Consider the following 12,888-nt stretch of genomic DNA (forward strand, 5'->3'; position numbering starts at 1 on the left):
TTGGCGTAATCGCACACGTTTCTGTCACGGTACTTCAAGCAGGATCGTAGGCTAGCTAGCGGATTTTAAAATAAATAAATAAATAAATAAATAAAATAAACACTTAAAAGTCGTTAAACTCAAACAAACCGTATATGGAACGTTAAATAAAGTAAAAAATCGCTAACTTAAGTAATCACTTAAGTTACAGCTACAACAACGATAACAAGCTACCTTTGTAGACGGAAGTTGGCTGAGAGTTCGTCCGCCTTCCAAAAATATGATGTCGTTTCCTGTAAGGGGGACATAGTGTGCATCGACGCTCCCTGGTTTTCGCGATGTACTGTAAGACTTGTTTAGGAACGAACGTTCGAGTGCACTGGAAGGATTTCGCGATTGAGGCAGCCCTTAAAATGACCGACTCCCTGATCGATTGTTGCCCTGACTACTGAACTAGGGAGCTGATTGAGACGCACCCTTAGACATTTACGGTGTTTGGAAGCCCGTACGTTCCGAGATGGACAAGATATACATTTCTTAACTTACTTTTGGTCTGATTTTTCCACCACTGATATTACAGTTTTAGGGTTAAGTTTAGACGTTTCAGGGGAAGCATCCCACAGATCTATTAATAAGACTGTGTGTGTGCGTGTGTGTCTGCAGTATGGCCGGACTCCGCTTCATTTGGCCGCTTATAAAAACCACATCGAGGTGGTGAGGATCCTGTTGAGGGCCGGCTGCGAGCTGGACATTCAGGATGACGTGAGTACTCAAGCTGCTTGAAAAATCTCTGAGCAGTTATCACCACTGACTTAAAGTCTTACACAATTTTTCTTACACAACTTCTGGTGCGATTCGTTACTGGGGATTTCAAACGAATTTGTTTTATACTCCCTGTCCCGTGTAAGGATAAAACGGACCGATGACGTGAATGTTTCGTGAATGTCTCCTATTTTCTTAGTTTTAATAGCTTTGTTTTTTTTTTTTACAATATTGTTGTATTGTTCATGATTCAGAAACTCACCTTGCCTCCTAGGGGCCGGATCGAACATTGCTTGTTTTCGCTGTATTCAAAGAGCATGACCATGTTTTGCGTTTTGTGCTTTGCATGGCCCCTAGCAAGTGTGGCTGGCTGTGGTCTGTACATGTTATGTGGTGAAAGCCTGTGCTAACAGTGATTAATGCCTGCAGGTAGGGGTTAACTTAGCGCTGGCTAGTTTATAGTTCATGGTTGGAAGCATGCCTAGCTCTGTATGAAGAACACCGCTGTAGGCAGCGAAAGAGTTGCCCCTGATTCTCAACTGCTCTCAGTGTGAAAGCTAAAGCTAGAACCAGAACCAGAACCAACGGGCACTGTCTAAGTACTTAACCCCTGGCATATCGTTTCCACCCAGTCCATGATCTCGGACACCAAGTCTGATTCAGATGATCTTTGTAATGTAACACCAGCCTTTGCACATTTGGCTAAAGAACCGAACGAACATATCTAACAAGTTGCTCTATTGATGTAAATATTCAGCAAGTTAAGTTGAATTGATATAAACGTTGACCTGCTGTTGCCAGGGCGATCAGACAGCATTACACAGAGCAGCTGTGGTGGGAAACAGTGATGTCATCACAGCGCTCATTCAGGAAGGGTGTGCACTGGACAGGCAAGACAAGGTGAAACACACACACACACACACACACACACACACACACACATTCCAGTTGAGTATGTTCTGCAGACTGTTGAGGAAAAAAAAACACTGTTGAATAGATTGTAAAAAAAGGCTGTAACATAAATTCAGGATAATGTGCGGGCATCTGAAAACGTTCTAATCGCACGGTACGTGCCCGCATTGATCCACAACCATAATCGGCGACGAGTACACACACGCACACTACACAATAAATAACATGATTTTTTTTTTTTAACGACCGAAGTATAATAAGCAAGTTTGGAGACATTGATTTGTACTGATATTTTTAAAAAAAACACCACCACATCATTACACGGAATTCTTACAGCGTTTTCCTTCTGTTTGAACGGACAGGACGGGAACACGGCGCTGCACGAGGTCGCGTGGCACGGCTTCAGTCAGTCCGTCAAACTGCTGGTTAAAGCCGGGGCCAACATCCACGCTAAAAACAAGGTACTTTTTATCTCCATCCAAATCTGCTGGACGGTTTATAACTATCCGAACGAATTAATAGTTACTAAAACACTCGGGCCACGATTACGAGTGCCTTATTTGTTCATTTAATGAGAATCATTTAGCACAGCACACACACACACACCCATTAACGTAAGTTTTACTTGTATGACACGCAGGTTTCTCTAATATAATGCTTATCAATGCAGTGAATGCGTTCTAGTTTTTCTTCAGTGGTGCGCTGTTTGTGTCACTGAAGTCGTGTATTATTATATTTAAAATTAAAAAAAAAAAAAAAAAGAAGCAGATATTATGCAAATGCCAAATATACACTGATCAGCCATAACATTAAAACCACTGGCAGGTGAAATGAATAACATTGATTATTTCAGTATAGTGGCACCTGTGAGGCGGTATGATATATTCATTAGGCAGCAAGTGAACAGTCAGTTCTCAAAGTTGATGTGTTGGAAGCAGGAAAAATGGGCAAGCGGAAGGATCTGAGCAACCTTTATAAGAACCAGATCCGAAACAGCAGGTCTTGAGGGGTGTTTCCAGTACACGGTGGTTAGTACCTACTAAAAGTGGTCCGAGGAAGGACAACGGTGAACCGACGACAGGGTCATGGGCGCGTGGAGACTGAAGGCTAGCCAATCAGATCCATGGAGGCTCCACTTCACAACTTACAGGACTTAAAGGATCTGCTGCTAACGTCTTGGTGCCGGATACAATACAACAGCACACCTTCAGCGGTCGTGTGGAGCCGATTTAGCACCACGAGGTAGTTAGGCAGGTGGTTTTAATGTTATGGCTGATTGATGTACCGTACATTTAACTCGCGCTACTGTCTGTATGGTCAAACTCAGAGAATCCTTAGCAATGTTTACACGCTATATACATAATTGAAACGTAGTGCTGGTGAATTCCCGACGCTGACTGGTCAGAAAGGTGTTCATTTAGCATTGTCCAGTGTCGGCGCTTTGAAACACTCAGAGGTAGACCTGTCATTTTTTTTTTTTTTTTGGACGGAGGGCTTTTCGCGGTTTCTCAGTAACAAGACAAGCTGCATTTTTGTCTTATTCGTTTCCAGAGAGAGAAATGACGAGAGGCTGGTGACTTTATAACCGCTAAAACATAAGCGACGTGATCGCAGGAACTAACTTTCTCAGACTTGAAAAGCATCAACAATATGACCTTGCTCTTGTGAAGTGAATATGAAAAAGGAGATTTGTCTGTCTCGATCCATTAATATTGTTTATATTGATGTATTCAAAAAGAGCCCTCAATAACCTGTCTCTCTCTCTCTCTTTCTCTCTCGTTCTCCATCTGTGTGTTTTTCAGGCAGGGAACACGGCTCTACACTTGGCGTGTCAGAACGGTCATGCTCAGAGCACTAAAGTTCTGCTGCTAGGAGGAGCTCGTCCCGACTGCAAAAACAACGTGAGTGCCTTCTCGTTTTACCCGTCGCTCTCGCTTCCTCTCGCGCCTTTCACTGCCCTGAACACATTCATGGAAAGTGTAACAACCTAACAACATACTCGAGCACGATCGTGATGCGTTGCTTAGCAACACTGGAGTAGAAAATATCATAAACTGTATGTGTGTGTGTGTGTGTGTGTGTGTGTGTGTGTGTGTGTGTGTGTCAGGCACAATGAGTGGCCCAATAATACGTTAGTGCTTGTGGTTGCACACATAGTTGTGTTGAGTGACACATAATGCATCAGTTCCTGTCTGTGCTGGTTGAAAGTTATGGTATGGTACTTGTGTGTGTGTGTGTGTGTGTGTGTGTGTGTGTGTTTTGTTTTCCTCAGGTAGGTGACACATGCCTGCATGTCTCCGCCCGCTACAACCACGTGGCTGTTATCCGTGTTCTTCTAGGTGCTTTCTGTTCGGTGGCTGAAAAGAATCAGGTAAGCTTCTTCGCATCCTAGCGAGCGTCCTAGGAGTTCTAGCGTAGGATTCTACATAGTGCCCTTAAGGATTTCAGAGAAGGTTGACCCGGTGATCCTTTTGGGGTTTTTTAAAGACCACGGCTGAACGGAACGGGGGGAAAAAAATGCGATAATGAATTGTAATACAGTATACAACAACAACAACAACAACAACAAAAATCAAAATTGTATCACCTCTCGATAATTGCTCATTATTTCGAAGTTGACAAATAGAGTATTTCCCCTTACGAAGACTATATTGAAAAGACAGGCCCCTGAGTAGAAAACTCGATGCAACTAAAGTGAATACGCCCGTGCTCACAAGTGACGCACGAGTTAGAAAACATGTCGTGATCGCTGAAACTAAATAGAGTGCACCTGTGATTTCAAATTAGTCTAATTGCATGAACATGGTTGTAGAAATGACCTGTGAACACCAGAAACTTCTCGGTTCCGGACCCACGGGCCGTGTCTATCCGCATCCTGGCTCCACATGGAAAAGAATTGGCAGAGGAATTGAGAAATCCGATCGTGAGACTTCACAAAGACGGGAAAGGATACACTAGGTAGAAAAGCGAAAGGAGCACAGTTGCAGCGGTAACCAGGAGGTATGGGACGAGCCGCAGTACCGGTAATCAGAGCCGCCGTGGCCGTCGTCCTAAAAATGAACCCGCGGATTTACGCGATCTAGCAATGAAAAACGGGCAAGTGCATCAGACTTGGCTCATCAGTTTAGGATAGCTCGAAGGACATTGCATAACGTCAGCCTCTGTGGACGGCGTCCAAGAAAAACACCCTTCGGCACAAAACTGCAAGATTAAACTTTGCTAAAGAACGTGAAAAGAAGGCTGTCGGGTGCGCATTCTTTAGACAGATGAGACCAAGACGAATTTGTTTGGATCAGATGGGGTCCAGCATGTTCGGCGTGAACCTGGCCCGGACGACCACAGCGAATGCGTAGTCCTGACATCGGCGTGAAGCACGGTGGTGGGAGTGCGATGATACGGCGCTGCATGGCGTGCAAATGGTGTTAGGAAGATGATATGTACACGTCACTACCGAAATACCGGCCGACAAGCTGACTCCCAGTCTCCAGGAGCTTCGCAGAAGAGGGATATTCCAGCACGATAACGTACGCAAGATCCAACACACGCAAGAGGTTCTAAAGAAAGAACGAAGTGAACACTATGACCTGGCCAAGTATTCCCTAACTATCTCTGGACATTAATAAGACCTGACCGAGTACAGCATCCTCTGGGACTAAAGAATTGACCGTTTTGGGTTTGTTTGTTTTTTTTGGGGAAACTTAAAGGAATAGCTTTACTTCTGACTGTTACAAAATGCTGGCACTGGAGACTCCTTGCATGGATGTTTAAAAAAAAAAACACGTGTGTGTTTGTAGGCAGGAGATACGGCCCTGCACGTGGCGGCCATGCTAAATCATAAGAAGACGGCGCGTGTGCTGCTGGAAGCTGGAGCCGATAGAAACATCCAGAACAACGTGAGTTCTCCTCCAGCACAAATATACACACGCCCACTCTCTTATTCAGATCACCGCTTTGTGTGACTCGACTCAGCAGCTCATCAGGCATACGCTAGATTATAACAGTTAATCGTTTTTCAGTAATACCGCTACAGTATTGTTGCTGTGGAGCTACTGCACGTAAACAAACATCACACTATAAATGCTGGCGTATGATAGAGCTAAATACCAAACAACAGCTCTTTCACATAGATGTGTACATACAGTCTACAAGACACAATAATAACCGAATTTACACAAACGAACCAGTTCAAAAGTTCACACACGCTCGATTATTAACACTGTGTGTCGTTACCTGGATGATCCACGACATGGTGTGTTCATGTTGTGTGAGAGTTGTTCACGAGTCCCTTGTTTGTCCTGAGCAGTTAAACTGCCCACTGTCCTTCAGAAAAATCCTCCAGGTCCTGCACATTCTTTACTTTTCCAGCATCTTCTGCATGTTTGAGTTTCCAACAGCGACTATATGATTTTAATATCCATCTTTACACACCGAGGACGACCGAGGGACTCGTACACGGCTATTACAGAAGGTGCAAACGTTCACCGATTCTCAAGAAGGCAACACGATACATTAAGAGCCGGGGGAGGAGGGGGGGGGGGTGTAAACTTTTGAACAGGATGATAAAATTGTAAATTGCCATTATTTTGTTTGGCATTATTAAGTGCCTTCGTGAGCATCAGTACACGTACGTTTACATGACGCAAATGATTTTAGCAAAGGGAGATGTGTACAGGCTTATCTTTCATACGTGTGTGTGTGTGTGTGTGTGTGTGTGTGATATAGGCAGGACAAACTGCACTGGACCAGGCCAGAGAGAACAACAACCCTGAAGTAGCACTGCTTCTGACTAAAGCACCACAGGTGACTAAACAACACACACACACACACACACACACACACACACACTGTTATTTCCTTCAGCTATTTATATTGGCTATCTATCAGCTGGCATAATTAATACTATTTTAAATAATATTTACGATACTTTGCAGTTGCATTGGCTTGTACTGTTATCAGGTATGGCTGTTCATCACAACAGGCCAAAGATCACCGTGCAGACAGGAAACTGAAATTTAATACAAGTACAGACAGAGATGGGAGGCACGGTGTGCCAAAAACCACACACACACACACACACACACACACACACACACACACACACACACAAATCACAGTGTGTTAAAAATCTGTCAACAAAAAAAAAAAAAAAAAGCATGTTTGTGAGTCAGCTCGGTAAAACAGTGGTGTTACGTGATCCTTTGTCGAAATCTTGTGGAAATCGTGGTAATTAGCAGCTTCCCTCAAACTCGTCATCTTCGGAAAGCTCTGACTTGTCAGGAAATGACATCACGTTATAAACAGGATTCATTTGGGCATTCACACACTCGTTCATTCACACCTCGGGGCACCCTTTCCTAAGTGTTACTCATGTAAACGTGCGTGTGTGCGTGTGTGTGTGTGTGTGTGTGTGTGTGTGTGTGTGTGTGTGTTCAGATTCAGAGCTTCACCCGTGGCAGAAGTGTGAGGAAAAGGAGGGACAAGTTGAGGGCTGAAGGACGAGCGCAGTCGGTTCCACGCGATCAGATGCTGCCGAGTAAGGTAGATAAGACAGGCCACACTTGTGTATACACACACACACACACACACACACACACACAATCACACTCTTTAGCACTAATTCCGGGATCTATGGACGTTTATACTTGTGAATAATCCTGCAAACTTAGTGTAAATTTATGACCTGCAATCCCGATTAAATCCATTTCAGTTCGAGGTTGTAACGAGGTGATGTGAACATGATGCCTCTTGCGTGCTCATGCATTTAGATCAGATCGCTATACATCAGTTCCTCCAGAAATGAACGCAAAATCAAAAGAAAGTCCGCGGTATTCGGAGGAGCTCGCAGTTTTTCAAAACGGCCGCCGATTCGGGCCAAGTTCAGACGAATGTCCCTCGAACGCGAGGCGTGCAGCTAACGGGTCTTATTTACCCAACCGACGTCACCGCGAAAGAGCGTGCAAAACAATTTCTCGCAAGTAGTTTTCCACCAAAAAAACCCAAACAAAAACGAAACATGAAAGTCGAAATGTTTGAGCCGCAGCAAAATCGAGCGTTTTCTTGCCACGACAATCGCAAAAAAAAAACCTCCACGAAATCCCGTACAGACTGATGTACTGTGCTTAATGTAAGTCATGGAAGCACAGGCGATGAGTTACAGAGGATCTCCGGACTCTATTTGACTTCCAGGAAAGCGTGTCTGCGGCGGAAGAAACTCCCAGCAGCGATCGCTCTGCGCAGAGACACGAGAACTGCAGGAACGAGTCACCGCGTGGCACTCGGCAAAGAGACGGCCGCAGCCGAGTCAAAGAAAAGGTGCAGATTACTCTGTCTGAAAGACGATCCGTTATAAACACTGTTTTTCACTTACAGATGGAAAAACCCTCACCTGCTCTTTTTCCCCCAGTCTGTACCCACAGATTCCTTTCCACCTCAACGTTCGACTCGGGGTGCGTTCTGAAACGCTTTTCTGCTCAGAGTTAGCGCAGCCTTCCCGTTAGCTCGAACCTCTGGCACCTCAGTCCCCGAGATGATGTTTTTCCCCCCGTTCTGATGTTTATTCGGAACTCTCGACTCGTACCTGCATGACTTTATGCGTTGTGCTACTGCCACGTGATTGGCTGATCGCTTTACTGCAGAGGTAACCCCCCCCCCCCACCCACCCCCCAAGTCTCCCCTATCATTTTTAATAACTTTTTATAAAACTGTATAACGGCTATATAACGTTTCTGAACACTATCACTACTTTGAACAAGAGGACTAGGCTGTAATAACGTGGACTATTTTACATGTAAAAACATGACGCATTTTATTCATCTTGCGTTCTAAAAACATTCACGTACTAATTATGCAAATCGGGACGAAGGGCGCGTCTCGTCATCTCGTTAGCCATGATATTTGTCGCTAGGCGCGGTTTTTTTTTGGGGGGGGAGGGCAAAAAAGTCGCTTAAGGGGTCTGAAAAGTCGCTAAGTTGGCAGCACTGACAGCTAGATAAAAGGCAGGCTAAGCTCCGCCTCTCCCCGGCAAAAAAGACAATACAGACTGAGGGAGAAACGCGGGGTTTTTACATTTGTGCACATTCTGTTTGAAAAGCAATAAAATACACCGAGTCCCCAAAGGATGTTTTTGTTTTTTTTTTCTTCTTGAAAACAATTTGCGCCCCCCCCTTCCTATCTCTCCGCCCCCAAAGTGTTGAGAACCACTGGCTTCCTGCATTAATGAGCAGGTGTCCCTAATGACGTTACTGGTGAGCGTATAAACACTGGAAATAAAACAAACTGACAAAAACGTGAAGATTAAATTTTAAAAAAAAAAACAAAAACTAGGCATCTGTGTTTTTGAAAGTATTTTGTCATCCTACATGAGACAAGCGGGTAAAAATCGGCCATATTTAGTCATTCTTTATGCACTGATAGCACTGGTGGGTGTGTGTGTGTGTGTGTGTGTTGTTGTAGCCTTCTCTATCAGACCCTCTATCCAGTAAAGAGCAGAGAAAGAGGAGTAAAACGAGAGCTTCACCTCCGCGAGCAGTTCCTCCTCCACACAGCTACAAGGCTTACCAGCTGTACACACTGTACAGGGACAAAGACGGCAAGGTCATGCAGGTAAAAGCGCTCTCAAATCCGATTGGTTAGAGTGCGTTGATCCGACAGGTTAGTATTAATGTGCGTGTCCTAATAAGTTATCATTTCTACAGTTACAACTTCCTCAGGGACTTGACCTGATGATATAACCCAAGACTTAACAACGAACGGGTTTAATAAAGAAAAAACGTATAATCCATGATCAGGTGAAGGAGACGGAAGGAGTCTCCAGTGGTAGCGCTTCGTCCAAGTCGATTACGTTTTCCTTAACCTACGCTACGTTAAAAGCGTTATCTGACGTAACGCCATCGCGCCGTTTTCTAAAAGAGCGGCGTCCTGTCTGTCTGCAGGCTCCTCTGAACGGCTGCAGGTGCGAACCGCTCATCAACAAACTGGAGAACCAGCTGGAGGCCACCAAAGAGGAGATGAAGTCCGAGATCCACACGGTCCAGGAGCTTATGAACAGCAAGATGGGTCAGCTGGACCGCAAGAGCAAACACCAGGTACACGCGCTATCATTTGTGACGCGTTACTAGGTTTTCCAGTTTTTTCTACCGAGTCGTTGTTAAATCATGACGCGTCGGTAATACTGAGGAAATTCCCTGTGGTCGTCCCTGGTCTCAGATCCGAGCTCTGGACAAGATGACGTTAGAGAGAGTGTCTGCTGAAAGGATGGAGTGTTTACGTCGCGTCGATGAGAGGGCCAAAGAGGAGCGGCTGGAGGGTGAAAAGAGACAGGTAATATTCACGTTACGATGGAGCACTCAGCCATGCTTATATCATTAAAGATATAAAACTATGAGCTCTTTACTCTCATTGGCTAGTGAGATTTGGATGGACAGCTCCCTGACCTGGAAGTAGCGGCGACTTCAGCGGTTCAGAGGTTTGGGCAGCCTCATACGACGATTTATTTCTCTCGAGATGAGCTCTCAGGAGCATCTCTACTTCCTGGTCAGGGAGCCGTCGATCCAAATCTAACAGAGTAAATGGCTGTTAAGCCCCGCCCACACGTGAGGTTTGTGCCAGAATTGGCGAACGTAAACACGGAACACGTTCTTAAAGCACGAGTAGTGAAAAGGATGCGAAGCAAACTGTTTATTTGTTACATCTTTGGCACGGAGTTCATCGTTTTCAGCTTCAGAGTGTTTTCCTTCTCTCGTCTTGCATGTATTTGTTCGTTTCTTGAAAAAAAAGTTACGTTCGGTTACTTTTGCCACAAGTCGAATTCCATAGACGTCCACCAAACAATGTGAAAGGAGGAGCGAATCGGGGATTTCATGAAGGGTAGCTCTTTCGGGAGCTTAAAAGCTAGCACTTGGATGGATGTAGTGCGTTTTGGGTTCTAGTAGTCGTTGTTTTATTTGCCTCGCACTCAGGCTTCGATGGTGAGCGAACTGAAGAATTGGTGCATGTCTAAGCTCCAGAGGATGGAGGCGCGTCTGACGGCAGATGCACACGGTGCCCCTCTGCGCCGCTCCTCTTCTCTAGATGGGGGTGACACCCGCTGTCTGGTAACCAGCGACCCAACTGAGCGATGGGAGGGAGGAGCTACCGGAGAAGAGGACATGTTGGATAATCACTACTTTGTGGTTCAGATGGACGGCTCTTCGGGTAGGTTACACACACATTGTTCATCTTACTAACCCTGGTGGACCTACTATTGCCAGAATTATGAATGCAGCTAGTGTAATACTTAAATCTAACCTCAACCTCCATGAAATATTTTGAGCTGAACGGAATTGAAAAGGTTAACCGTATCGCTTCTTTTTAAGATGGCAAACAGAACATCCAAGAGACGTTCTTCCCAGTGGCTCGGGACAAATCGGCACCGTCCTCTCCTCTTGTAGTACGGCCAAAAGCACGCACGCTGTTCTCCGCTGACCCCCACAGGCCAGACGGGGAACTGCAAGAGGCCTCAAATTCGGGCCGATCCGACAGCCTGTCGCCGTCCGCAGAGCGCCGGAGCGGTGGCCAGAAACAGGACCGGGACGACAAGCACAGCAAGAGTTCTAAAAGTAAGCGCCATAAAAGGCATTCTGAAGGAAGGACTCAGAACCAAGATGGGACTAATACCCTAGAGGAGACATTTCCTCAGGAGCAGGCCGACGTACACGCTCTGGAGGTGACGCAGTGCTTCTTCGAGGCAGTGTCCACACAGATGGAGCGCTGGTACGAGCGCAAGGTCCAGGAGGCGAGCTGGCAGGCCGAGCAGCGAGCACGAGCCGATCGCGTCACTCTACTGGAGAGGATCAGCTGCCTGGAAGACGAACTGAGGCTCCTCAGAACCAGCAGACAAGAGGACAGCTAGTACGCTAGAGCACTGGCCTGGTTAGATGAAGATGGTGGAGATTTCAGGAGGACTGGATGACCGAGATCATGACCACCTGTTAAACACTTTTTGTCTATATGAAGGTTTTCAGTCATCCGGATCATACAGATAGAACCAGGTAGTAGAAGTACTTCAAGGCGTCTGGACTTGTCATTTTAGATATTCACCCATTCATCCACTACTCACCGGGTCATTGTCTGAAATGATATCTTAAGTATTAAGTACTTAACTGTTTTCAGTATAAAATGAAACTTTTGAATTCAGGGGTTTCCTTGTACCTGTTTCTACCCTTCTTTCATTCCAGCCCATGGCAAACAAGATTTGGGACATTTTCCCGAGGCTTTTCCAAAAACAACAACATTTTTTTTGTAGTTTGATCCAAATCATTCCCGGCGCGGTAAAGTAACAAATCCTGCGGATTTCTCAGACTAATCCTACGGCAGTTCTTTGTTCTCACGGAAACGTCAATTCCTTCTGCTTAAAACTTGTGTCCTCCAGTCAGTACTCGTCGTGTACTTTGCCGTAAAAACCTTTCAGCTTTAATTCACCGTCAAACATTTGTTTTTTTTGCCGTAATCACTTCTATAGCTAATTTATCCTGAAGTGTTTTTCTATATCATAAACAAAGCGGCGTTCTCAAGAGGTATTACGTTTCCTTTGAGGAAACCTGTGGATGTTCCCCGAGCAACCATCTTGACCCGCATTTTTCACAACCTAGTTGTCGCCGTGGTTCTTGTCTGCGAACATCTTTTCTATTGCGCGACCAAAAAAAGCGTCGTTGGTTTGAACGATTAGTGAAATGTTCTTCGGATTCGAACGCGGGTCCAGCCGCCTTTACTATCTATATATCCATCTATATACGGCGCCTTGCATAAGTATTCACTCCCCGTGAACTTTTCCCGCATTTTGTAGTGTTGAACCGGAATCGATCTCGTTGGGATTAAAATGGTGATAGACTTGGTGTGAAACCTCTAAATCTGGTCCTCTGGTCTGATGAGAAGAAACATTTCCGGGCTCCGTTTGGCAGAACTCCAGCCCGGAGAACACCATCCCCGTGGTGGAAGCGTACCGAGAGTCACCCCATGGTTTCCTGGTTGCGTCTCTGACTTTCCTTTAGCTGATCTCCACTGCAAAATGTGCACACTTATGCAAAGGCAGTGTACGTGATCTACAGTTCTCCTACAGTTTGCGTGTTGCCGGGCGTCGGTTCGTCGTGGATTTTGCGGCACGCGCATGTGACGTGACTGAAAGACAAGACGCTGGACGGGCATGGATGTGGTTAAAAGCACTGTTTACACTGTAAAAAAAATTCTGTCGATACACTG

At 45.5% G+C, this 12,888-nt stretch overlaps 1 protein-coding gene across 4 annotated transcripts in view; it reads left to right on the plus strand.

The window, feature by feature from the left end:
* The window catches only part of ankrd6b (ankyrin repeat domain 6b), a 33,884-nt gene extending 21,604 nt beyond the window's left edge, over positions 1-12,280 (plus strand). For 3 of the 4 annotated variants that reach the window (XM_053644131.1, XM_053644140.1, XM_053644123.1), the window contains 14 exons: positions 643-741; positions 1,543-1,641; positions 2,016-2,114; positions 3,456-3,554; positions 3,926-4,024; positions 5,448-5,546; positions 6,376-6,453; positions 7,087-7,191; positions 7,840-7,965; positions 9,106-9,255; positions 9,585-9,737; positions 9,859-9,972; positions 10,611-10,845; positions 11,007-12,280. In XM_053644131.1, the coding sequence (XP_053500106.1) occupies positions 643-741; positions 1,543-1,641; positions 2,016-2,114; positions 3,456-3,554; positions 3,926-4,024; positions 5,448-5,546; positions 6,376-6,453; positions 7,087-7,191; positions 7,840-7,965; positions 9,106-9,255; positions 9,585-9,737; positions 9,859-9,972; positions 10,611-10,845; positions 11,007-11,542 (2,091 nt within the window). In that variant the 3' untranslated portion in view covers positions 11,543-12,280. The remainder of the gene's footprint in view (positions 1-642; positions 742-1,542; positions 1,642-2,015; positions 2,115-3,455; positions 3,555-3,925; positions 4,025-5,447; positions 5,547-6,375; positions 6,454-7,086; positions 7,192-7,839; positions 7,966-9,105; positions 9,256-9,584; positions 9,738-9,858; positions 9,973-10,610; positions 10,846-11,006) is intronic. The other variant, XM_053644150.1, reaches the window with a different exon arrangement.
* Positions 12,281-12,888: the final 608 nt, after the last annotated feature.

The sequence above is a fragment of the Ictalurus furcatus genome, chromosome 2 (genome assembly GCF_023375685.1).
Source record: "Ictalurus furcatus strain D&B chromosome 2, Billie_1.0, whole genome shotgun sequence".
NCBI classification, from domain to species: domain Eukaryota; kingdom Metazoa; phylum Chordata; class Actinopteri; order Siluriformes; family Ictaluridae; genus Ictalurus; species Ictalurus furcatus.